General features: G+C 39.0%; 1 protein-coding gene across 3 annotated transcripts in view; it reads left to right on the top strand.

The window, feature by feature from the left end:
* The window catches only part of prlra (prolactin receptor a), a 67,583-nt gene extending 40,153 nt beyond the window's left edge, over nt 1-27,430 (top strand). For 2 of the 3 annotated variants that reach the window (XM_061927001.2, XM_061927002.2), the window contains exons 4-9: nt 7,107-7,276; nt 10,447-10,613; nt 14,613-14,754; nt 15,283-15,379; nt 24,957-25,029; nt 25,276-27,430. In XM_061927001.2, coding sequence (XP_061782985.1) covers nt 7,107-7,276; nt 10,447-10,613; nt 14,613-14,754; nt 15,283-15,379; nt 24,957-25,029; nt 25,276-26,145 — 1,519 coding nt within the window. In that variant the 3' untranslated portion in view covers nt 26,146-27,430. The remainder of the gene's footprint in view (nt 1-7,106; nt 7,277-10,446; nt 10,614-14,612; nt 14,755-15,282; nt 15,380-24,956; nt 25,030-25,275) is intronic. The other variant, XM_061927003.2, reaches the window with a different exon arrangement.
* The last annotated feature ends 407 nt before the right edge of the window (nt 27,431-27,837 follow it).

The raw sequence follows: 27,837 nt of genomic DNA, 5'->3' as shown, positions 1-27,837 counted from the left end.
AGACATAAGAGGATAAAGATTACAGAGAGTTTTGCCGCATGGATTTCAGACAACCCTGCACCCTGACAACATGATTACACATGAGGACACAGGGACTTCCTGGCTTTCATACAAACAAGAAGTGAAATATTTTGTTTGCGGAAGACCTTTTGCAAGATTCTTGGAAGTGTCTTAGGTCGGAGGTCATTTGCTCCCCTCTAAAATTATAATATGTAAGCGGAAAACAAAATATCTAGTGGTGATTCCTGATTGATTGGTTCAGAAGCGTGTCTCAATACTTGTGTTTATGTAGTGTACATTGTCAAGAAGACTGCTAAAAACAAACCCGAAAGTGACTATAGGCCACCTACTCAGTGGCCTAGTGGTTAGAGTGTCTGCCCTGAGATCGGTAGGTTGTGATTTCCAACCCCGGCCGAGTCATACCAAAGACTATAAAAATGGGACCCATTACCTCCCTGCTTGGCACTCAGCATCAAGGGTTGGAATTGGGGGTTAAATCACCAAAAATTATTCCAGGGCGCGGCACCATTGCTGCCCACTGCTCCCCTCACCTCCCAGGGGGTGATCAAAGGGGATGGGTCAAATGCAGAGAATACATTTCACCACACTTAGTGTGTGTGTGACAATCATTGGTACTTTAACTTTAACTTTAACATAATCATCGACTAATAGCTCTTTAAGGATTCATTTTAACATCATAGACTACATGCACTACTTGGGTGTGACCAGCAGAGGCACTGTTGAGTCGGTCTCAACTATTTTGCATTATTTTAAGGATTATTTAGTCCATCCATCCATTTTGTACCGATTGTCCCATTCGATCATTCAATGAAATTAGTATAATAAATACGTTTTTATTTAATCGTCATCATCATCATGCATTGTTTTAAATACATTAATGGGTAGCAGTCTGGTATATACATTATTAATATCAATTATTATTACAAGTAATATAGACAGAAATACAAGATTGACTGTTAATGGTCTATATTGGGGGTCAGCAACCCGTGGCTCTAGAGCCGCATGCGGCTCTTTAGCGCTGCCCTAGTGGCTCTCCAGAGCTTTTTCAAAAATATATGAAAGATGGAAAAATATGTATTTTTTGTGTTAACATGGTTTCTGTAGGAGGACAAACATGACACGAACCTCCCTAATTACTATAAAGCACACGGTTTATATTAAACATGCTTCACTAATTCGAGTATTTGGCGAGCGCCGTTTTGTCCTACTAATTTTGGCGGTCCTTGAACTCACCGTAGTTTGTTTCCTTGTATAACTTTCTCCGACTTTCTAGGACGTGTTTTATGCCACTTCTTTTTCTGTCTCATTTTGTCCACCGAACCTTTAACATTGTGTATGAATGCACAAAGGTGAGTTTTGTTGACGTTATTGACTTGTGTGGAGTGCTAGTTAGACATATTTGGTCACTGCATGACTGCAAGCTAATCGATGCTAACATGCTATTTAGGCTAGCTATATGTACATATTGCATCTTTATGCCTCATTTGTAGGTATTTTTGAGCTCATTTAGTTTCCTTTAAGTCATCTTTAATTTTACTTTATATCTCATGACACACTATCTGCATGTAATATGGCTTTTAGTATTTTGCGGCTCCAGACAGATTTGTTTTTGTATTTTTGGTCCAATATGGCTCTTTCAACATGTTGGGTTGCCAACCCCTGGTCTATATCAATTGTTGAATGATTTTTTTTTTTATTTAAACGTAGCTAAAGGCGTTAACCCTCGTGTGGTGTTCCGGTCTGTGGGACCCATTTTAATTTTTTATTAAAAGAAAAATTATACAATTAATTTATTTTTCAAACTGAGACTCACTGACTTTGGCTCATTTTCTGTGAAGAATATATATCAGAATACATATTAATGACCACACACCAAACACCCCCCCCCCTACGCATTTCTATTACATATAAGATGGCTAATAGAAATGTGGAAATTGATGTTCTGTGCACCACACACTGCAGGCCTAGTCAGGAGAAGGACAGAGTGTAGGTACACAGAACATCAGAGGGTCAATTGTGCGAGAAAATGAGAGCAGACAATGTTGCAACCTTGTGTGGGAACCGCAGGTGCAGAAACACAAAAGAAGAATCCCTGTGGGATGTAGAAACTGGCAGAGAAATTTTCCGTGCAACATTCATATTGTTGTTACTCAGCCAGCGTTTGTGGGTCTGATGGACCCCTTGCATTTTGTGGCTTTTAATGCCTCACAATAAAACACTTTTATGTTAAAATACTGAACAGATGTTTATTGGGATAAGGTAAACATCTGTTTAACAACATTATGAACATTACACAAGGGTTATGTATGACCCTTTTTATTGGGTCATACATTGTAATAAAGGAACGTCCATGATGATCTTGCATGTTTATATTGATGTTATTGTAGGAAATAATATACTTTTGTTTTGTTTCCTGTCATTGACTTGCATTGTACTGCTTAATTTAAACAGACAGACCCGTGTCCACCTGTGTTACCTTCAGTGTTGGGTTAGTTACTGTAAACCAGTAACTAGTTACAGTTACTAGTTACTTTATTTCAAAAGTAACTCAGTTACTAACTCAGTTACTTACACCAAAAAGTAATGCGTTACTGTGAAAAGTAACTATTTAGTTACTTCTTTTTTCCCCCCCTTTTTTTTTTTTAAGGCTCCCATTAATGCCCTTTTAGCCTTCATTTCAGTACTGTTATTGCACTGGAGAATAATACAATCTGTTGATCAACTTGACATGCATTTGCATCACTGAACTCAGAAAGCAATGTTTGTCTACATACAACACACAAAGACAAAGATATGTTTCAAAGGGCCAATTTATTTCAGGCCAGAACAAATTGACAACACTATTTTAAATAGCTGCAACATAATGGCACTTTAACTTTAACTTTAAGTAGATAGAATCTTTGATCCAAGATACAACTTACATTTAACTAAAATGTTATTTTCTTTGTGCTCGACAAAAGAAAAGTATTGAGAATGTCTCCATGTTAAGAAACTAGACTTTTTGTTTCACCATGATGTCTTGTTAGTTGTTATGGGAGTAGCGTATGTGTGTGTGTGTGACCCTTTAAGGTATGACAGCATGTGAGGTGAGTGACGTCAGTGAGTGAGTGGGCGAGAGAGGTGAGGGAACGGCGACAGTGAGTGCGTGCAGGTGCTCTAGCTTGGTGGATGGCTGCGTCCAATAAAGTCACAAAGTTGCAACAAACCGCCGGCCTCGTCATTCACCCTCAGCTGTAAAGACCCACTTCCGGCTAAAGTGAAGGTTGTTAGCCCCGAAGTACATAGACCCTGGAGGAACATCTCCCCTGCGCCCCTCAACTACGGTCTGGGAGGCCCCCACCCCGCCCCCACCCACACAAAGCACGCATTTTCTTTTCCACCTTAGTGCTCCAATAAAACACACTCAGATCTTCTGTTTCTAGCCGATACTACATAAAAAATAACGTAAAATAACGCAGTAACGCATCATGTAGTAACGGTAACTGAGTTACTGAATATAAAAAATAACGCGTTAGATTACTAGTTACTGCCGAAACTAACGGTGTTACTTTGTAACACGTTAGTCCCAACCCTGGTTACATTTACACTCCATTTACCTATACTTTGAATGCTAATTGGCAGTTCATCTACAATGCGCCTACCTGTGATGTTTTGCTGCTTTCAAATAAGCAGGAGACATCTACCACTTGTTATAGGCATTTTAGAAGCAGTCGTGCATTACATCTACATTGACACCACTTTTTTTTTTTTTTTTTTTTTACGCTAAAGATGCAAAAAATGCATATTTCATGTTTTTATCATATAGGATGTATGGTAGTAATTTATATTCTTAGTGGAAAAAACGAACGTCATTTAAAAAAAATATTGAATGACACCAAAAAGCATCAATTTATTTTGTTTTAGTCAGCCCCTCAAGTCACCCAGCAGCTATGAAATTATAAAAGGGTGTTGCTGAATAGGCAATGTGTTTATCCATCCATCCATCCATCCATTTTCTTCTGCTTGTACCTCTCGGGGGCTGCGGGGGTTGCTGGAGCCTATCCAGCTGCACAATATCTTTTATTTCCGTCCAAATATGTCCAAAATAAAACGCTACATAGTGCTCCCAAAACGGGGAGGAGTTGAGTTGAGTTGAGTTTGAGTTAATTTCGAACATGCAAACATACAACATGATACATCACAATTTCCAGTTTCTCTTTTCAACATGTTCGAAAAGGAGTAGGAAGAAGCAGAGCTTATTTAATCCTACCCCTTTTTTTTTTTACATAACAGTTGCTAAAACTTTTGTTCACTTCCTGTTCTCAATTTATCCACAATACAGGTAAAAGCCAGTAAATTAGAATATTTTGAAAAACTTGATTTATTTCAGTAATTGCATTCAAAAGATGTAACTTGTACATTATATTTATTCATTACACACAGACTGATGCATTCAAATGTTTATTTCATTTACTTTTGATGATTTGAAGTGGCAACAAATGAAAATCCAAAATTCCGTGTGTCACAAAATTAGAATATTACTTAAGGCTAATACAAAAAAGGGATTTTTAGAAATGTTGGCCAACTGAAAAGTATGAAAATGAAAAATATGAGCATGTACAATACTCAATACTTGGTTGGAGCTCCTTTTGCCTCAATTACTGCGTTAATGCGGCGTGACATGGAGTCGATGAGTTTCTGGCACTGCTCAGGTGTTATGAGAGCCCAGGTTGCTCTGATAGTGGCCTTCAACTCTTCTGCGTTTTTGGGTCTGGCATTCTGCATCTTCCTTTTCACAATACCCCACAGATTTTCTATGGGGCTAAGGTCAGGGGAGTTGGCGGGCCAATTTAGAACAGAAATACCATGGTCCGTAAACCAGGCACGGGTAGATTTTGCGCTGTGTGCAGGCGCCAAGTCCTGTTGGAACTTGAAATCTCCATCTCCATAGAGCAGGTCAGCAGCAGGAAGCATGAAGTGCTCTAAAACTTGCTGGTAGACGGCTGCGTTGACCCTGGATCTCAGGAAACAGAGTAGACCGACACCAGCAGATGACATGGCACCCCAAACCATCACCCAACCATGCAAATTTTGCATTTCCTTTGGAAAGCGAGGTCCCAGAGTCTGGAGGAAGACAGGAGAGGCACAGGATCCACGTTGCCTGAAGTCTAGTGTAAAGTTTCCACCATCAGTGATGGTTTGGGGTGCCATGTCATCTGCTGGTGTCGGTCCACTCTGTTTCCTGAGATCCAGGGTCAACTCAGCCGTCTACCAGCAAGTTTTAGAGCACTTCATGCTTCCTGCTGCTGACCTGCTCTATGGAGATGGAGATTTCAAGTTCCAACAGGACTTGGCGCCTGCACACAGCGCAAAATCTACCCGTGCCTGGTTTACGGACCATGGTATTTCTGTTCTAAATTGGCCCGCCAACTCCCCTGACCTTAGCCCCGTAGAAAATCTGTGGGGTATTGTGAAAAGGAAGATGCAGAATGCCAGACCCAAAAACGCAGAAGAGTTGAAGGCCACTATCAGAGCAACCTGGGCTCTCATAACACCTGAGCAGTGCCAGAAACTCATCGACTCCATGCCACGCCGCATTAACGCAGTAATTGAGGCAAAAGGAGCTCCAACCAAGTATTGAGTATTGTACATGCTCATATTTTTCATTTTCATACTTTTCAGTTGGCCAACATTTCTAAAAATCCCTTTTTTGTATTAGCCTTAAGTAATATTCTAATTTTGTGACACACGGAATTTTGGATTTTCATTTGTTGCCACTTCAAATCATCAAAATTAAATGAAATAAACAATTGAATGCATCAGTCTGTGTGCAATGAATAAATATAATGTACAAGTTACACCTTTTGAATGCAATTACTGAAATAAATCAAGTTTTTCAAAATATTCTAATTTACTGGCTTTTACCTGTATACTCCAGGGGTCGGGAACCTTTTTGGCTGAGAGAGCCATAAAAAGCCAAATATTTTAAAATGTATTTCTGTGAGAGCCATATTATATTTTTTTTAACACTGAATACCACTAAATGTGTGCATTTTTAAGTAAGACCAACATTTTTAGAGTATAACAAGTCTATTATTATTTTTTAATAACGTTGTTATTCTGAATTTAACCAATAATAAACAAAATACTTCTTACCAATAATGCGACGTGTTGAACCGGTGCGGTAGAAAAACAGATGGATGGAATAAAATGCATGAGAATGTTTTATATTTTGAATGTTATTTTTAACAGTGTGATTATCAGCGTGATTACTCATTACTTATCATGTTAAGCAATGTCAGCTAAGATTTATCTGAGAGCCAGATGCAGTCATCAATAGAGCCACAGGTTCCCTACCCCTGATATACTCCATAAGTAATCACAATAAAAATAAATACATAAATAATAATTGGTGAAGTAAGTTATATTTCATATGATGAGATGAGTAAGATTATTTTGAGAGTGAATGAATGGATGGATGAAATAAATTCAGAATGTTTATCATGGTTGATAAAGAGTTGATAAATCACATTGCCGTATAATATATTGAAATTTCTCCGTCCAGTATTGTGGCCGTTTTGATGATCGGCATATGCATGAAACAAGAGACGCAAAATGGATTTCACGCCTTATTCTGACCACTAAACAGACGCAATCCACTTTGCACACGCTTAGTAGGTCAGATTTGCGTGTGCTAACAAGTTTGCACGTGTTTTAGTGCACGCAAACCTTTGAGTCGGTCCCTATGTCGTGAATCAAAGGACATGGGTTCGAGTCCTGTAAATTTTCGTATTTACATTTTTATTTACCAGTAATTAATGACAATTTGTGATGAAAATGAAAATCCCTTATTTTTACCGGGAATTGGATAAATAAATACTTGGAAGAGAAAGCCAAAAATAGTGCCTTTATCATTCTCTGCTAAATAGATGCTTTCATTTCTTCCTATTTATCATCCACTCCGAGCGCTTCACAATCCCTTCGGCAATTAGCAAATACTCTTTCATCAGTGAGCATTACGTCTCCCCTCTGCTGTGGTTGTCACATTGTGTCTATTTTTGCACTGTCCACTCCTTCATGTTGATCAACGCCATCCTGTCTTCTAGCACCGATGCGGTGTACGAGTGTCCTGACTACTTCACGGCAGGGGAGAACTCGTGCTTCTTTAACAAAAATGACACGTCCATCTGGGTCAACTACAACATCACCGTGGTGGCCACCAACAGACTGGGCAGCACCTTTTCCGACCCCGTGGACATAGACGTGGTTTACATTGGTGAGAGATGTGTACCCGGTGGCCATATTGTGGTCCATTTACACCAGGGGTCACCAACGCAGTGCCGCGGGCACCAGGTCGCCCGTAAGGACCAGATGAGTCGCCCGCTGGCCTGTTCTAAAAATAGCTCAAATAGCAGCACTTACCAGTGAGCTGCCTCTATTTTTTAAGTTGTATTTATTTACTAGCAAGCTGGTCTCACTTTGCTCGACATTTTTAATTTTAAGAGACAAAACTCAAATAGAATTTGAAAATCCAAGAAAATATTTTAAAGACTTGGTCTTCACTTGTTTAAATAGATTCATTAATTTTTTTACTTTGCTTCTTATAACTTTCAGAAACACAATTTTAGAGAAAAAATACAACCTTAAAAATGATTTTAGGATTTTTAAACACATACCTTTTTACCTTTTAAATTCCTTCCTCTTCTTTCCTGACAATTTAAATTAATGTTCAAGTAAATTATTTTTTTTTATTGTAAAGAATAATAAATACATTTTAATATAATTCTTCATTTTAGCTTCTGTTTTTTCGACGAAGAATATTTGTGAAATATTTCAAAAAAATGATTCTGGCAAATCTAGAAAATCTGTAGAATCAAATATAAATCTTATTTCAAAGTCTTTTGAATTTCTTTTAAAAAATTTTGTTCTGGAAAATCTAGAATAAATAATGATTTGTCTTTGTTAGAAATATAGCTTGGTCCAATTTGTTATATATTCTAACAAAGTGCAGATTGGATTTTAACCTATTTAAAACATGTCATCAAAATTCTAAAATTAATCTTAATCAGGAAAAATTACTAATGATGTTCCATAAATTCTTCTTTTAATTTTTCAAAAAGATTCGAATTAGCTAGTTTTTCTCTTATTTTTTTCGGTTGAATTTTGAATTTTAAAGAGTCGAAATTGAAGATAAACTATGTTTCAAAATTTAATTTTCATTTTTTTCGTGTTTTGTCCTCTTTTAAACCGTTCAATTAAGTGTTTTTTTCATCATTTATTCTCTACAAAAAACCTTCCGTAAAAGATAAATATCATTAATTATTAATAATAACATAGAGTTAAAGGTAAATTGAGCAAATTGGCTATTTCTGGCAATTTATTTAAGTGTGTATCAAACTGGCAGCCCTTCGCATTAATCAGTACCCAAGAAGTAGCTCTTGGTTTCAAAAAGGTTGGTGACCCCTGATTTACACCTACAAACACCAATTTCTAGGGATGTCCGATAATATCGGCCTGCCGATATTATCGGCCGATAAATGCGTTAAAATGTAATATCGGAAATTATCTGTATCGTTTTTTTTATTATCGATGTCGGGTTTTATTTTTTTTATTTTATTTTATTTTTTTAAATTAAATCAACATAAAAAACACAAGATACACTTACAATTAATGCACCAACCCAAAAAACCTTCCTCCCCCACACTCATTCACACTCATTCACACAAAAGGGTTGTTTCTTTCTGTTATTAATATTCTGGTTCCTACATTATATATCAATATATATCAATACAGTCTGCAAGGGATACAGTCCGTAAGCACACATGATTGTGCGTGCTGCTGGTCCACTAATAGTACTAACCTTTAACAGTTAATTTGACTCATTTTCATTAATTACTAGTTTCTATGTAACTGTTTTTATATTGTTTTACTTTCTTTTTTATTCAAGAAAATGTTTTTAATTTATTTATGTTATTTTACTAATTTTAAAAAAAAGTACCTTATCTTCACCATACCTGGTTGTCCAAATTAGGCATAATAATGTGTTAATTCCACGACTGCATATATCGGTTGATATCGGTATCGGTAATTAAAGAGTTGGACAATATCGGAATATCGGATATCGGCAAAAAGCCATTATCGCACATCCCTACCAATTACACATGTCCAAATTGATGCTTCCGCCAGTTATTAATGATAACCCGCACCTTGCGTAACAGAAAAACAGAATGACTCAAAGTAGTCCACAATGTCAAAAACCCACAGTACACTCACCTGCTTACAGTCACGATCAAAAGTTTACATACACTTGCAAAGAACATAATGTCATGGCTGTCTTGAGTTTCCAATACTTTCTACAACTTTTATTTTTTTGTGATAGAGTGATTGGAGCACATACTTGTTGGTCACAAAAAACATTCATGAAGTTTGGTTCTTTTATGAATTTATTATGGGTCTACTGAAAATGTGTTCAAATCTGCTGGGTCAAAAGTATACATACAGCAATGTTAATATTTGGTTACATGTCCCTTGGCAAGTTTCACTGCCATAAGACGCTTTTGGTAGCCATCCACAAGCTTCTGGCAAGCTTCTGGTTGAATTTTTGACCACTCCTCTTGACAAAATTGGTGCCGTTCAGCTAAATTTGTTGGTTTTCTGACATGGACTTGTTTCTTCAGCATTGTCCACACGTTTAAGTCAGGACTTTGGGAAGGCCATTCTAAAACCTTAATTCTAGCCTGATTTAGCCATTCCTTTACCACATTTGACGTGTGTTTGAGGTCATTGTCCTGTTGGAACACCCAACTGCGCCCAAGACCCAACCTCCGGGCTGATGATTTTAGGTTGTCCTGAAGAATTTGGAGGTAATCCTCCTTTTTCATTGTCCCATTTAAGGCACCAGTTCCATTGGCAGCAAAACAGGCTCTGAACATAATACTACCACCACCATGCTTGACGGTGGGAATGGTGTTCCTGGGATTAAAGGCCTCACCTTTTCTCCTCCAAACATATAATCCTGGGTATTGTGGCCAAACAGCTCAATTTTTGTTTCATCTGACATCACATGGACAAAGATAAGACCTTCTGGAGGAAAGTTGTGTTCCATTTTCAGTAGACCCATAATAAATTCATAAAAGAACCAAACTTCATGAATGTTTTTTGTGACCAACAAGTATGTTCTCCAATCACCCTGTCATAAAAAAAATAAGAGTTGTAGAAATGATTGGAAACTCAAGACAGCCATGACATTATGTTCTTTACAAGTGTATGTCAACTTTTGATCGTGACTGTACATGCCTGTGTCATTAATTAAGTTGCTCTTTCCACCAGTAGTTGTATGACATGACAAACAAAATGACTCAAAATAATCCACAAAGTCAAAAAGTATGCTCACTCGCACAATGTAGACATATCACCACCTGACAGAATGTCCACCTCCCTCTTCAGTCCAGCCCAATTCACCTGAAAACGTGTCGCTGACCGTCATGGAGGACAAAGGCTGGCCCTTCCTCCGGGTGGCATGGGAACCGCCACCCAAGGCCGACACCCGCTCCGGCTGGATCACGCTCGTTTACGAGATTCGCATCAGGCTGGAGGGAGAAAATGAGTGGGTGGTACGTACAACATCTTGTAAGCTTTTGTCAGCATTGTTTGTTTTCAGTCAAATGGAGGAGCCCCTCTGAGAGAGTCTCCCAGGGAGCCATGAAGGTATGAAACCTGAGCCTCTCTCCGAGTGCCAGCTGCTTCTATTATACATCGTATAAAATCCTACTGGGTTTGTGGACTTAACTTTGAATAATAACTGTTATTATTGGTTGCAGTGTTTGTTCTATGTAAAGCAGGGTTGTCGAACACAGTTGCACTGACAGTTATGGCTGCCCTAAGAGGGCCGCTTGTAAGCGTGTATAATTTATGAATATAAATGTATAAGAATTCACCTCATGATATTATAAAAGTAATTGCTACACTGCAAAAACTGAAATCTAAGTAAGATTAAATATCTCAAATAAGGGTGATATTTGCTTATTTTTTGTCTGATAAGATAATTCTTCTCACTAAGCAGATTTTATGTTAGAGTGTTTTACTTGTTTTAAGTGTTTTGGTCCTAAATGATCTCAGTAAGATATTACAGCTTGTAACTGATATTTTATGACCTATATTGAGTAAAACATGCTTGAAACTAGAATATCAACTGATGCAAAGCTGTGTCATTAACACTCACAAGTATAAAACTACTTTTTTAAAGTAATACTTTCTTACTTCAAGCATAAAAAAAAAAATCATGATGCCGAGCGCATATCATTATGTCAAGATAATGGCACTAGCATTTACTTCATTTAAGAATATTTTTCAACATATTGAGCAAAAAGGTCTCTTTTTTTTCTACCAAGAAAAGTGCACTTGTTATTAGTGAGAATATACTTATTTTAAGGTATTTTTGGGTTCATTGAGGTTAGCTAATTTTACTTGTTTTGGAAAGTCTTGACAAGCCGAATTTTCTTGTTCTATTGGCAGATAATTTTGCTTAGTTCAAATAAAATACCCCTAATTTTTGTATTTTTTTTTTCTTGTTTTTGAACACTGACTTTTTGCAGTGTATGCATTTGATTATATTTGTATAACATACACTGTAAAAAAATAAAATCGATTTTTCACAACTTCACCGTAAAATTTACGATGGTTTTTACGGCATATTACTGTAAATGGTAAAACAGTACTATATTTTTTTTTACTATAAAATCCTGGCAACTGAGCTGCCAGTTTTTTTTTACTGTAAAATCTATTGTAATTTCTACAGTGTACAATTTGATGAATAACTCGCTTCGATATAACTCAGGCAGATATTTATTTTGTTTTAATTTTAAAAAGTTTGAAATTAATGATAATACTATATTTGTTGCATTATTAGATAATAAAGTTTAAAATATACTCAATAGCTTGCAATACATGTATTTCTGTCTGTCACAAAGAAAATATTACGTTTAGTAAATGATCAAATGCTTTATTGACTCATATTATTTCAGGGCTTTCGCGGGCCGCTTTAAATGAAGTGGCGGGCCAAACTGACCCCCGGGCCGTGAGTTTGGCACTTGTGATGTAAAGTATTATGGAGAGGTGGCAAGTGTCAGAAGAATCCATTAAATTAAAAATGTAGTAGCAACGCCCTTTAAAGTTTTACATGACATGGAGTCCCATCTTTCTATTCCTAATGTCTTACGTCATTCTTGGTGAAGTAGGGATAGGCTCCAAATTCAGTACTTTTATCGGCACTGACCAAATTCAGTTGGTACTACCGGGTATCAGTTCACGTAAGATCAAACGATGCCACATTTTGATACTTTTGTTGCAGACAGGCTCAAACACTTGGCGGGGAAACAATCAGTCCAGCAGCGTCTGATAAAAAATGTTCAAACGTAAAGTAAGGCTCCACTTTTTCAAAATGCGCTAGCTTGATGCTAATTTACACCGGCTTTGCTATTCACATGCTACTGATTCGCATGAGCGATTTTACATGGCGATTTTATCACCTCCAAATTTGGTCATGAAAATTAAAATGCGCATTACAATCAAACATCAAGTGTGTAATAAATACAATACTTACAGTGTAAGCACTTTGTAGGGGGTAACATAAGACTGACTGGAACATTCAACTCATTGGCATAGACTTAAAGCTTGGCTATTCACGCAACAAGTATCTTTGACCCCACTGTTTTTACTGTAATTGATGGGAACATTAATCAACATCTAATAAAGTGTAAGACATTATTTTTAGGTCATTATTTTGTTAGCTCGGTTGGACTGAGCGTGACAGGTAGCGCTATTATTGTGGGGGAAAAGAGAGCTCTTGACGGTGGCTATGTTTGAATGAGACCGGATGAGTTGATTTTGACACCCGTGTTCCTACCTGCCGAGCTTTGGCAATAATTTACCATTCGGAGCTGTTTATTACTCATATATTTCTGATGATACGCGTCATTCTCCCCTTGCATCCTGCACGGACAGTAGCTCTTTCTGATCACATCCAGTCTACATCACAGAGGAAAAGGTTGACACCTTGGCTAGTTTTAATAAAACCTGTTTGCTTTCTTCTTGTCTTCGCCACCTGGGTAACTCTGCGTCATCTTTTTCAAAACCTCTCATAACTACGTCAACTGCTTTCTTTTGGTCTGTCCGCCGAAATCAAGTCTGCACATGTGCAGTACCACGGACTAGTCCATTGCGAGAAAAGAGATGGGGGATTGATTAAGCGTTTTATCGTAGTTTAAAGCGCACAAATTAAGACAAAAAAAAAACGTTTTTTTTGTTTTTTTTATATAGAGGAAAACTTTTATTTAACGATTTTAATGAGACGTTTTGGGGCCTATGGGTTTACCTAATGACAAGGCCGCCCGAGGTATCGAGTTACTATACAGTAAAGAAGGGATTCATATGGCCCCATCATTTTGAATCATTGCTGGAAATGATGGAAAGCGCCCCTTTGCATCGCAACTGACACTGTGGTCAAAATTGTAATTGCCACGAAACACATTTTGGCGGCGCATATACACACACACACACACACACACCATTTGTCACGTTTCTTGTGTCAGGTAAACCGCGACAAATGGGGCCATATGAATCCCCTTCCTACTGTATATCGATGCTTTCAAAGACATCTTGGTCATTCTCAATAAACAAGGAAGTAGCCTAACTAACACATTTACAAAAACAATTTGTTTTCACTTTTGTTTGACATTGTTTATTGTTATCTTATTATCTGTAGTTCGAATCACGCTGAAAACATTCAGAATGAAATTGTTAGTTTATTTATTTAGTAGGATTTTTACATCATTAATATCAAACGGAGGTTCTACGTAAAGGAAGCCATTTTCTTTTTTTACCAGTTTAATCAATGTTTAGGGTGTAATTTCAATCATAACTGTCAACTTCAATAATAAATATGGCAGTGCCATGTTGGAATTTTTTTCCATAACTTGAGTTGATTTATTTTGGAAAACCTTGTTACATTGTTTAATGCATCCAGCAGGGCATCACAATAAAATTAGGTATAATAATGTGTTAATTCCACGACTGTATATATCGGTGTCGGTTGATATCGGAATCGGTAATTAAGAGTTGGACAATATCGTAATATCAGCAAAAAAAGCCATTATCGGACATCTCTAAAAAAAAATGTGTAACTGCCAAAAGGAGAGGACTTAAAGGGGAGCCTTGAGGAACGCCTCATTTATGTAAATCAAATGTTTGGACCTCAGTGTTCTGTGTTTGCTAGCGAGGTTAAAATGTCAACGCAAGGATCTGCCAATGTGTTTTCAGTGGTCCAAGTTCCTCTGTACGACAGGAGCACGCTAGTGTTTTTAGGAATTTGCTACAAAAATGTTTGTTTTGAACTGAACTCGGGGGGCTAATATGGTGTTATTCTCGGGCTGCCAGTTGAATAGCCCTGCTTTTAAACGTTGTACAGCAACACAATGAAAGTACCGGTACCAATAAAAAATAAAAATAAACTTTTGTAAAGAAATTGCCCTGAAGCTGAATATCCACAATGTATTATATTCATTTTTGAATGTGCTATTTTTATAATGTTTTATTATGTTTCATCACGTGTGCAGATCCATGTGGCGGGCCAGCAGAAGCTGTTCAACATTTTTAGTCTGCGGTCAGGCGGCTCTTACCTTGTTCAGGTGCGCTGCAAGCCCGATCACGGCTTTTGGAGTGAATGGAGTTCTGCCTCCCACATCCGTTTTCCTGATTGTAAGACATCACACACGCACACACACACTTTTCAGAGCATTCAATACAACCTCTCTCACAGGTTGCCATGGTAGCAATTATCAGCAATTTCGCCTATTACAGCTGCTCCGCTGCTCTGATTAAACTTCTTCTGTGCAATCACTGCATGACTACATCCATCTTGTTCATTACTGTCCATTACATGACAACAATGAACAGTAATTTTCCATCAATATACATTAAGAAAAATAAGTATTGATCCCCCCCCGCGACCCTGAAAGGGACAAGCGGTAGAAAATGGATGGATGGAAGTATTGATCCCAGAACAAAACATGGTTTGATAGCGGATAAATATGGTCACCAGGGTTGCAGACATGTCAGGAATTTTGGTCAGAGACAGAGAGACCTTGAGCCGCCATGATTGCCAGTACGGATGCTGTTGTTGGCTTCATTCATACGCAGAATTTCTGTACCACCAAACACATCAAGTCAAGTCGATGCCATTTTTTTTAATGCACGTTTGTAAAATATATCTGTTGTCTGTCACAGATTTCCATCGAGAAAAGTCAACGTGGATCGTCGTCACGGTGTTTTGTGCCTTCATGGTCCTTTCCGTCACGTGGTTGTTGCGCATGAATGGTCACAGGTAATATTACAAATCTAAGTGACTGTAGTTTTAATTCACATTCAGCCATCATCGTCACTTGGCAAGTCAGTTTTTCTACCAATCTGATGCAATTATTTTAAAAATGTTGAGTTGAGTTTGGGTTTATTTGGAACATGCATGCATTAGTGTTGTAACGATACCAATATTTTAGTACCGGTACTAAAATTATTTCGGTACTTTTCTAAATGAAGGGGACCACAAAAAAATTGCATTATTGGCTATATTTTAACAAAAAATCTTAGGGTACATTAAACATATGGTTTTTATTGCAGTTAAGTCCTTAAATAAAATAGTGAACATACAAGACAACTTGTCTTTTAGTAGTAAGTAAACAAACAATGACTCCTAATTAGTCTGCTGACGTATGCAGAAACATATTGTGTCATTTATCATTCTATTATTTTGTCCACATTAAAGTTAAAGTACCAATGATTGTCACACACACACTAGGTGTGGCGAAATTATTCTCTGCATTTGACCCATCACCCTTGATCACCCCCTGGGAGGTGAGGGGAGCAGTGAGCAGCAGCGGTGGCCGCGCCCGGGAATCATTTTTGGTGATTTAACCCCCAATTCCAACCCTTGATGCTGAGTGCCAAGCAGGGAGGTAATGGGTCCCATTTTTATAGTCTTTGGTATGACTCGGCCGGGATATGAACTCACAACCTACCGAACTCAGGGCGGACACTCTAACCACTAGGCCACTGAGTAGGTATTACTAAGGACAAGTGGTAGACAATTAATTATTAATCTACTTGTTCATTTACTGTTAATATCGGCTTACTTTCTCTTTTAACATGTTCTATCTACACTTCTGTTAAAATGTAATAATCACTTATTCTTCTCTTGTTTGATACTTTACATTAGTTTTGGATGATACCACAAATTTGGGTATCAATCCGATACCAAGTCGTTACAGGATCATACATTGGTCATATTCAAAGTCCTAATGTGTCCAGGGACATATTTCCCGAGTTTATAAACATAATATAAATTTTTTTTAAACGAAAGAAGATTTTGTGATGCCAAAATATATATAGACGTAATCATAGAAGTATCAACTAGATACGTGCCTGTACTTGATATCATTACAGTGGATGTCAAGTGTAGATCCACCAATGGCGTTTCTTTACATTTTGACGCCGGTGAGCTACGGTGTGTAGTGAAGCATGTTTAGCTATTCCTCGTCCTGCAGGGATGATACTTGTAAGAAACGTACTTTATTTGTCGCCATGGAGACCGGGATTAGTGATTTAGAAGTAGCTAAAACACTGCCGACGGCGGATGGACGTTAGCCGCTAGCGAGCTAGCCATGTCTTAAAGCTCATCTTCCTGAGGGCGTTTCAGTGTTATAACTTCACCTTTATCGTTAGTTTTTGCACCAAAATGCGTCTGTTCTACCTTTTCTGTCTACACACTGTTTCTGCTTGTAAGTACTCCGTGATTGTGCGCTGCCGAACATGCCCGTCTGCTCGTAAACCGTCAATGTCGACGCTGGCACGGAGGGGGGGGGATCGTACCGAAAATAATTCACTAGCATTGCGGTATTATACTAATACCGGTATACCGTACAACCCTAGCATGCATCCAACATGATGCGTCGCAATTTCCAGTTTCTCTATTCAACATGTTCGAAAAGGAGTAGGAAGAAGCAGAGCTTATTTAATCCTACCCCTTTTCGTTTACATAACAGTTGGTAAAACTTTTGTTCCCTTCTCAATTTATTCACAATGTACTCCACAACTAACATTAAAAATATATACATAAATACGATGTAGTACATACACTGCAATTTGATAATGATATCCATCACATGGGTGGTTCTGGACAGCATGAGTTTTTTTGTATGTTTGAGTGCAACTTAGATCCAAATTCAAATACAGTGGTACTTAGGGATGCACATTTAATTGGTGCTGTGACGCAGCTCGCACCTGGAAAAACTTGCACTGTATGGTGAAACAGCATCGGTCATTAAAATGAATTGAAATCATCCCCAAAACAACACAACTTTTACATGCAAGATGTCTTTTAAAAAGAAAAAAAACTAACTTTTAGATAAGAAATATTGCCTGATAAAACAATACAATAGAATGTAGCACAGTAGGAAGGGGATTCACATGGCCCCATTCGTTGCAGTTTACCTAACCCATGAAATGTGACAAATTGCGGGGGGTGGGGGGGTGCACTATCCACTTTAGCAACCTGACGTCAGTACAGTGTTGAATATCTTTGTGGAGGTTGCCCTCCAGGGGGTTCTTCGGACCACCAAGCACCGACATTATAGCCCGGTTCTAGTTCACAATACGGTTTTATTTTTCAATAAAGTCTGTGGGTTGCTTTCCAGCAATGGTCTTTTGTGGCTGTGTCAGGCTCGCTCTCACTCTTACTCCAGCTCCCCTCCAGCTCCAACAACCTCTATCCTCCCGGCTGCTGCTTATACAGAGCGACAGGTGATTAGATAAAAAGGCCCACCTGGGCCATCTACGCACCTGTCGCTGACTTCAAGGCCGGTCCTGGCACACCCCGTTCCACTGCAGGCCCGCAGGCCACGCCCCCCTCCACAATCTTAAAATGTGTTTTGTGGCAATTCCAACTTTGACTACAGCGTCAGTTGCTATGTTGAGTGGCCCTTTCCATCATTTTCAGCAGACTGCTTTGCAAAATGATTAGCTTAGGTCAAACATGTGATGTGTTTCCTCGTCACATAAGAATGGCAACGGCATTTGGGATAAAATACTTTTTGAAAGGACCTCTGGCCAGTGGAGCTCGATAGCGCAGAGGTGTCAAAGTCGTTTTCACTGAGGGCCACATCGCCGTTATGTTTGGCCCCAGAGGGCCGCTTCTAACAGTGAATACTATTATTGCACAATTTATAATGCATTTGATTAGTAGATTTTTTTTAAACAAAAATGTAAAAAAAAAAGTAAATTGCAATAATTTCACCTCAAAATGTAGTGTATATTACTATAAATGGAAAAACAGTATTGCTGTTTTTATGGTAAAACATTTTTTTTTTTTAAAGGCAGCTCAGTTGCCAGAATTTTACGGTAAAATTCACATTTGTTTTATTTAATGTAAATAAAACAAACAGCAATTTAACAGTAAAATTTTGCAACCTGAGCTGCTAGTTTTTCTGTTGTTTTTTTTTACCGCAAATCAACAACTGTAGATTTTTCCATGTATTACTGTAAATGCCAAAACAGCACCACAGTTTATTACAGTAAAAAAAACACTTTTTTTCATTTTCATTTGTTTTATTTAATGTAAATAAAACAAACAGCAATTTAACAGTAACATTTTGCAACCTGAGCTGCCAGTTTGTCTGTTTGTTGTTGGGTTTTTTTACCGCAAATCAACAACTGTAGATTTTTCGACGTATTACTGTAAATGCCAAAACAGCACCACAGTTTATTACAATAAAAAAAGCACTTTTTTTCATTTAGAAAAAAATTGCTGTAAAAACCACAGTAAATTTCACAATTTACGTGGTTGGGGGCGTGGTTAAGAGGGGAGGAGTATATTGACAGCTAGAATTCACCAAGTCAAGTATTTCATACATACCGTATTTTCCGCACTATAAGGCGCACTATAAGGCGCACCATGGCGCACCTTCAATGAATGGCCTATTTTAATACTTGGTTCATATATAAGGCGCACCGCATTATAATGCGCATAGAATAGAAGCTACAGTAGAGGCTGGGGTTACGTTATGCATCCCGTAGTTGCGAGACCTGTTGTGGCTCAATATTGGTCCATATATAAGGCGCACCGGATTATAAGGCGCACTGTCAGCTTTTGAGAAAATTGGGAGGTTTTTAGGTGCGCCTTATAGTGCGGAAAATACGGTGTATATATATATATATATATATATATATATATATATATATACATACATCCTGAAAATATGCAAACAAAACTGTGTTTGGATAATTGATACTTCAAACTTGCATAAATAAATCTTAAGGAATATAACATAACTTGGCTTCTGAGAGCTTCAAAATGTAATAAATAAAATGCTAAAGTTGTTGATAAACAAGCAATTATTTTAATAATTAAATATGGTCATTTTAAATGAATTATTATGATCATTTAAAATTAATTATTTCAAATGTGTTTATTTTAATGTATAATTCTAAGGCTGGACTTTTTAGGTAAGATAAACATAATAATACAATTTATCTCTAGTCTGGATGATTTAGTTCTTGTCACCCTGCTGTCCTCCCGTCGTGAAAAAAGGCTGTCCTCACTCAGGCCCGCATGGAGGCCACGCCCCCTCCAGCTCCGGCTGAAAATTGGGAGATTTTCGGGAGAATATTTGTCCCGGGAGGTTTTCGGGAGAGGCGCTGAATTTCGGGAGTCTCCCGGAAAATTCGGGAGGGTTGGCAAGTATGCCTACCAGTCAAGTTAGAAGACATACCAAGGGAGAGCTCTCATTGTCCTTTCATATTGAAAAGCTAAATCTACATTTACTAAGGCATTTTAAAGCCTCCTTTTGTGGTTCGATTTAATCAACTGTCTAGGCTCTGCGAGAAGGCAATTACTATAAAACTTCTCTTGACAAGTCAACAGCACCCGGGCCCTCATGTAACAAGCTAACAAAAACCTGGCGTATGCCCTTTTTTGAAGCCCTCTTTTTTTATACGACTGATTTACCAAATATCTGTATAGGAGCAAAATGTCAAATGTATGCGGACAACACGACTGTATACATATCTGCAAAAGTCCTTTCGATTGCAACGGAAATACTGACAAAAGAAAAATCTGGTATGTCACAATTGCTTCAAAACTATCCATTCATCCGTCCGTTTTCTGCCGCTTGACTTTACACGTATGACATTTGTTTTGCATTAATATGAAATAATGTCTGATGCATCGATTAACATAAAGTTCACCAAGTCAATTACTTGTTTGTTTTTGATTATTTATTTCTCTAATTCGATGAATATCTTCCCTTTTTCTTCCTTCCAATGACTGAAAAACAAAACTATGTCAATCTCTTGCTCTAAACCAGGGTTCGGCAACCCAAAACATTGAAAGAGCCATATTGGACCAAAAATACAAAAAAACAAATCTGTGTGGAGCCGCAAAAAATGAAAAGCCTTATATAAGTGTTATAATGAAGGCAACACATGGTGTAAGTGTCTATATTAGCTATATTAGCCTACTATCAAAAGGACAGAAATGTTGAAATGTAATATTTATTCTACACATTTTTACAACATTAGAAACCATTAGTAAATCAGTGGCTACTCAGAAGGTGAGATAACTCCTGGAAATTACTGGCTTTTAATGGCCAAAGATACAGATGGTGTGTGTCCAAGTTTAAAGAAACGGCTCTTCTTTTAAGAGATTTATGACAATCTTTGGCAAGCTAGGTAATGTTTGCTGTGGTCTGGAACAACATGGCACACAAACAACTATCTGAAATGCAGCCAATATTACATACAGATAATGTGTCATGGGCCATGCAAAACTAAATTATATACAAAGAGGATAAAAGTAAATTATATTAAATGAGCTCAAATATACCTACAAATGAGGCATAATGATGCAATATGTACATACAGCTAGCCTAAATAGCATGTTAGCATTGATTAGCTTGCAGTCATGCAGTGACCAAATATACCTGATTAGCACTCCAACAAGTCAATAACATCAACAAAGCTCACCTTTGTGCATTCACGCACAGTATAAAACGTTTGGTGGACAAAATGAGACAAAGGAGGAGTGGAATATTTTACCTGTAAACAAACTGTTGCGTCGCAGTCCACACTATGGTGAGTTCAAGAACCGCCAAAATTAGTAGGACAAAACAATGTTCACCAAATACTCTCATCAGTGAAGCGTACACACAAACATATTAAACAGTGGGCTTTCTAGCAATTGGGAAGGTTTGTGTCATGGTTGTCCTCAAACAAAAAACATACTAAAACAAAAAAAATATTTTTTCCCCATATTTTTCCATTTTCAATCCTTTTTAAAAATGCTCCAGGGAGCCACTAGTGAGGCACTAAATAGCCGCATGTGGCTCGAGAGGTACCGTTGCATCTGCAATCTTTACAAAGATTTAACTTGCACACCTTAATAAAAGACCGCATGTGAAGATATAAAACACATTTGAAATATCTCCAAAAATTATTATTTTTACTAATTGCTTTTAAAATCTTTTGGAAAAATAAAATGTAATTAAAGCTGCAAGCAGCGATGGACGGGACCGACTTTGACGGCACATAAAATCAAAACCGGAGCAGTAATTAAAACTCTTTGGTCAACTTTTAATCAGAAGGGTTCAATCTCTCTCCTGTGCTAGTTTGAAGACGACACGACAAACGCGCTCAGAGGAGATAATGTTTGAAAAAAGGTGACCTTTTTTTTACAAAACGTTTGTTTTGAAACGGGAATTGCAAATTGCAAACTTCCTGTTAATTTTTGCTGGGGGTTGTCAATATATGAGGTCTAAGTTAGACCTACATAGAGGTTTTTGTTTCATGCCTCTAAGACATTCCTACTGGAAGTTACAGGCAGTTTTGTCTGAGTTTTCTTCCTAGGAGCAGTTGTGTCTGTGTTTTCTTCCTAGGGGGGCGCTAGAGCGCAATTTAGAGTTTTTTTTTTTGTTTTGTTTTTAATAGACAGCAATTTTTGCCAGTTCTGATGTGTGTGTCCAGTTTGGTGAGTTTTGAAGCATGTTAAGGGGGTCAAATTACAGCTTCAAGAGGCAAAAGTGACTGTTTTTACAAAACTTTTGTTTTGAAGGGGGAATTGCCAACTTCCTGTAGATATTTGCTGAAGGATGTCAACGTATGACATCTAGGTCTAAGTCAGACCTACATAGAGGCTTTTGTTTCATGTCTCTACGACATTCCTACCGGAAGTAACAAGCAATTTTGTCTGTGTTTTTTCCTAGGGGGGCGCTAGAGCGCAATTTTGAGTTTGAGTTAGATTTTTTTATTAAATGGCCATTTTTGCCAGTCTTGATGTGTGTGTCAAATATGGTGAGTTTTGAAGCATATTAAGGGGGTCAAATTACAGCTCAAAGAGGCGGCGGAATAATAATAATAATAAAACACACGAAATACAATAGGGTCCTCTGTCTCAAAGGGACATTCGGTCCCTAATAACAATAATAATTTCCGGGTCTAATTTTGTATGATTCTTTAAAAAAAGCAGCATTTAAAAAAAAAAGTTTAGTGCCTCACAGCGAGAAGGTCCTGGGTTTGATTCCCATGCGGCAGTTATTCCTGATGCTACTTTTTTGGTTTTCCTTCTATGCTAAGTACTAAGAACTGTACGTTTGTCTAAACCTCCAAGTTTAATTAAATAGTGGTATTTCAGTTTGAGCACATAAAATAAGGCCCCTTAGTTTGATATTCGCAGGTGAATTGGATCACTTCTCATTGGAAGGAAGCCCTAATAGGAACTTTGGAATGCAAAAGTAATAACCATATCCTTGAGAGGAGACTACCTGTCTAGTTCAAACACCAACATTTAAGTTATGACTTAAAGCAGTTGTTTTCCAGACACTTACACACAAACATCTCCTTTTATGGTCAGGCGGTGCTGTTTAGACTTAGCGCGCACCCAGACAGACAAAGAAGGAATATATAAACTGATGGTTTGGCTTCTCCAGTTAAAAATCATCCATTTTCGACTAAGATTCCTCCGGGTACTGCAAATCTTTTTAAATGACTCTCCCTTGTAATAAAGCAACTTTTGGTTCAGCAAAGCTTCTCCGACGTCTCTTTTGATCCAACTACGCATCCACGTTGTCCCTCGGCCCGGGAGGGGACGACAAGACCAGAAATACACGTCACTACTTTTTTAGGTTTTGTTTCGTGTCCAAGGATTGATTAAATTAGCATTCTTACCCGCACGCTGCTTCTGCTGATTCTTTACAGTACTTTTTGCATTCTGAGGAAACACAACCAGATTCTTACAGAAAAGGTGTCCAAAAGCTTTAATTTTAAACAAATAGTGTATTATTGGTCTTGCCATCCTCGTCCGGACCATACTTGCCAACCCTCCCGATTTTTCCGGGAGACTCCCGAATTTCAGTGCCCCTCCCGAAAATCTCCCGGGGCAACCATTCTCCCGATTTTCACCCGGACAACAATATAAAAGGGCGTGCCGTGATGTTACTACCTTTAGCGTCCTCTACAACCTGTCGACGCGTCCGCTTTTTCGCCATACAAACAGCGTGCCGGCCCAGTCACATGTTGTATGCGGCTTCTGCGTACACACGAAAGTGACTGCAAGACATACTTGATCAACAGCCATACAGGTCACACTGAGGGTGGCCGTATAAACAACTTTAACACGGTTACAAATATGCGCCGCACTGTGAACCCACACCAAACAAGAACGACAAACACATTTCGGGAGAACATCCACACCGTAACACAACATAAACAACAGAACAAATACCCAGAATCCCATGCATACCCTAACTCTTCCGGGCTACAATATACACCCCCGCTACCACCAAACAATACCTAATAACACCCTCCATCCATCCATTTTCTACCGCTTATTCCCTTTGGGGTCGCGGGGGGCGCTGGAGCCTATCTCAGCAACAATCGGGCGGAAGGCGGGGTACACCCTGGACAAGTCGCCACCTCATCGCAGGGCCAACACAGATAGACAGACAACATTCACACTCACATTCACACACTATGGCCAATTTAGTGTTGCCAATCAACCTATCCCCAGGTGCATGTCTTTGGAGGTGGGAGGAAGCCGGAGTACCCGGAGGGAACCCACGCAGCTAATCTCCCGAATTCAAAGGTCTCAAGGTTGGCAAGTATGGTCCGGCAGTGCGGCTGGATCAAAAGAAACGTCAGAGACGCTTTGCAGAACAAAAAATTATTCTATTACAAGCGAGCGCCATTTAAACAGGTCTGCAGCACCCGCAGGAATCTAGGTCAAAAAAATGAAGGACCCCTAAACTGGAGAAGCCAAACCACCAGTCTTATATTCCTACCTCTTGTTAGTGTGTGTGCGCTGGGTCAGGAGAGCACATCCTGACCATAAAAGGAGATGTTCATGTGTAAGTGTCCACAACTGCTTTAAGTCATAACTTAAATGTTGGCGTTGAGCTAGACAAGGATACGGTTATCACTTTTGCATTCCGAAGTCCCAATTAGAGCCTCTTTCCTAAGAGAAGTGATCCAATCCACCTGTGAATATCAAACTAAGAGGCCTTATCTTATTATGTGCTCAAACTGAAATACCACTATTTAATTAAACCCGGAGGTTTGCTTTCTCCAAGATGAATATGAACATTCACCATTTGTAGAACATATTATGCGTCAATTCATTCACTTCACTAACTTTCAGAAAATCAAGTTTTTGATTGAATTTTGCGTAGGCAATGGAAAAAGAAAAATGAGTCCAAGTGGCGTTGTAATTTATACTTATAAAGGATCTTAACACACTTTAGTCTGTGTGAATTAATTCTGTATATACCTTTACCTCCTTTTAGCTGTGATGATATAGCCTTTTATTCCAAGGTCTCTTCTTCTGATTCTGACAATCTGATTTGTCTCCATTTTCATGAGAGAAGCTTGAAGCATTACCTGCTGCCACCTGTCCCTGGTCCTAAAATAAAAGGATTCAATCAGCAACTTCTCAAGGTAAACAACGTAATCCATGCATTACACTCGTTTCTGGTCATAGACAAACACCACAGATAAAGGAATTATATCTGTGGAGCCACCTACGGGTTGTGCTAAGATTTAGTTACAATTGGTGATTTGTTGACTTTTGATGTGTGAGAAATTTAAAGACAATCCGATCAAACTTTAAGTTACACAAACACGGACAGTACCAGGGATGTTCTAATTAGTTTTAACCAAAGCAAAATGCATCTCCTCGCACAGAACGGCAAGTCCGAAGATGTCTTCAGCGCGCTGGTGATGTCCGACTTCCCCCCGATGTCGTCATCGAACTACGAGGACCTTCTGGTTGAGTACTTGGAGGTCTACGTCCCGGACGAGCAGGAAGTGAAAAGCAAGGAGCTCCACGGCGGTTGTTTCAAGTTGGAGAGCTCCACATCCGACAGTGACTCGGGCCGGGGAAGCTGCGACAGCCATACCCTACTGATGGACAAATGTGGTCCGTCCAATGGAAATGGGGACCATCCGATGGGGACAGAGGATCAGGTGGGAGGGCGAGACTGGGACGATGGGTTGGATGCTAAAGAAGACATGAGTGGTTTAGATGTTGGGAGAGTGAAGACCTGGCCATCAGTGTTCAGTCCGTTACCTACGAGTGCTTCAAGCCTGTTGAACCAGCAGATCTCACGAGAGTTGACTAAACATCACTGCCTCTCAGACAGCATGTTCTGCACACAGGGGGTTCTCGGACCAGAGTTCTCTTTGTGCTCCGCCCAGCTTGCGATGCCACAGCTGATCGAGTCCCGCAGTGACTTCAATATCCACAAACTGTCCGCAGAAAAGGACCGGGTCCAGGCGGTCACGGAGGACACCTCCGCGATCCTCCAGACCTTCGTGCCCCAGGAGCGTGACTACAGTAAGGTGAGGCGGGTGGGCAGTGGCAACATGCTGCTGCTCCAGAGAGTGTCGGAAAGAGGCCCGGATGCCTGCGAGGAGAAGAGTAACTCAGCCGGGACTAATGTCAAGACTCCGTCGGTCTGTTTGCACTCCGCCATGCAAGGTCAAAAGGACACTGTGCTGGCAACAAGCGGGTATGTCGACACTGCTGCCATGGTCCCAATGCCCACTTACTGAGCGTACCAGAGTTGGGAGAGTGGCCGTGCCAGCAACCTGAGGGTTCCTGGTTCAATCCCCACCTTCTACCAACCTCATCACATCCGTTGTGTCCTTGAGCAAGACACTTCACCCTTGCTCCTGATGGGTCGTGATTAGGGCTTTGCATGGCAGCTCCCGCCATCAGTGTGCGAATGTGTGTGTGAATGGGTGAATGTGGTAATAGCGTCAAAGTGCTTTGAGTACCTTGAAGGTAGAAAAGCGCTATACATGTATAACCCATTTAGCATTGGTATAGAATGTCATGTTGACCTCCCTCAGGTTTGTTGTATACAAAATATTTTTGCGTCCATATGGAGACGATTCATTTTAAAGGGGAACATTATCACAATTTCAGAAGAAAATCAGTTCCCAGTGGCTTATTTTATTTTCCGAAGTTTTTTTCAAAATTTTACCCATCACGCAATATCCCTAAAAAAAGCTTCAAAGTGCCTGATTTTAACCATCGTTATATACACCCGTCCATTTTCCTGTCACGTCACATAGTGATGCCAACACAAACAAACATGGCGCATAGAACAGCAAGCTATAGCGACATTAGCTCGGATTCAGACTCGGATTTCAACGGCTTAAGCGATTCAACAGATTACGCATGTATTGAAACGGATGGTTGTAGTGTGGAGGCAGGTAGCGAAAATGAAATTGAAGAAGAAACTGAAGCTATTGAGCTATATCGGTTTGAACCGTATGCAAGCGAAACCGACGAAAACGACACGACAGCCAGCGACACGGGAGAAAGCGAGGACGAATTCGGCGATCGCCTTCTAACCGACGATTGGTATGTGTTTGTTTGGCATTAAAGGAAACTAACAATTATGAACTAGGTTTACAGCATATGAAATACATTTGGCAACAACATGCACTTTGAGAGTGCAGACAGCCCAGTTTTCATCAATTAATATATTCTGTAGACATACCCTCATCTGCTCTCTTTTCCTGAAAGCTGATCTGTCCAGTCCAGTTGGAAATGCATCTGCTTTGAGTGTCGCAGGATATCCACACATTCTTGCCATCTCTATCGTAGCATAGCTTTCGTCGGTAAAGTGTGCGGAACAAATGTCCAATTTCTTGCCACTTTCGCATCTTTGGGCCACTGGTGCAACTTGAATCCGTCCCTGTTCGTGTTGTTACACCCTCCAACAACACATCTACGAGGCATGATGTCTCCAAGGTACGGAAAACAGTCGAAAAAACGGAAAATAACAGAGCTGATTTGACTCGGTGTTTGTAATGTGTTTGAGAAAATGGCGGATTGCTTCCCGATGTGACGTCATCTCTCCGAGAGCGAATTATAGAAAGGCGTTTAATTCGCCAAAATTCACCCATTTAGAGTTCGAAAATCGGTTAAAAAAAAAAAAAGTCTTTTTTCTGCAACATCAAGGTATATATTGACGCTTACATAGGTCTGGTGATAATGTTCCCCTTTAAAGAATGTCTATCAATGATTCTTTGTGTAAAAAAAAATGGAAAAAAACGACCATATTAATCCGGATATAAGACGACACTGTCAGTGAAATAAATGGGCTGCTTCAGTTGTTTGATGACTGCTTTGTAGATCATTATCAAAAAAATTGGCATTATAACTCCTCCATTGTTTGCGTACTTGCCAAATTACTGGTGTGTGTGTGTGTGTGTGTGTGTGTGTGTGTGTGT

This window comes from Nerophis lumbriciformis, linkage group LG32, assembly GCF_033978685.3.
Source record: "Nerophis lumbriciformis linkage group LG32, RoL_Nlum_v2.1, whole genome shotgun sequence".
NCBI lineage: Eukaryota > Metazoa > Chordata > Actinopteri > Syngnathiformes > Syngnathidae > Nerophis > Nerophis lumbriciformis.
Note: the sequence above shows the minus strand (reverse complement) of the source record. Positions and strands in the feature narration are given on the sequence as shown.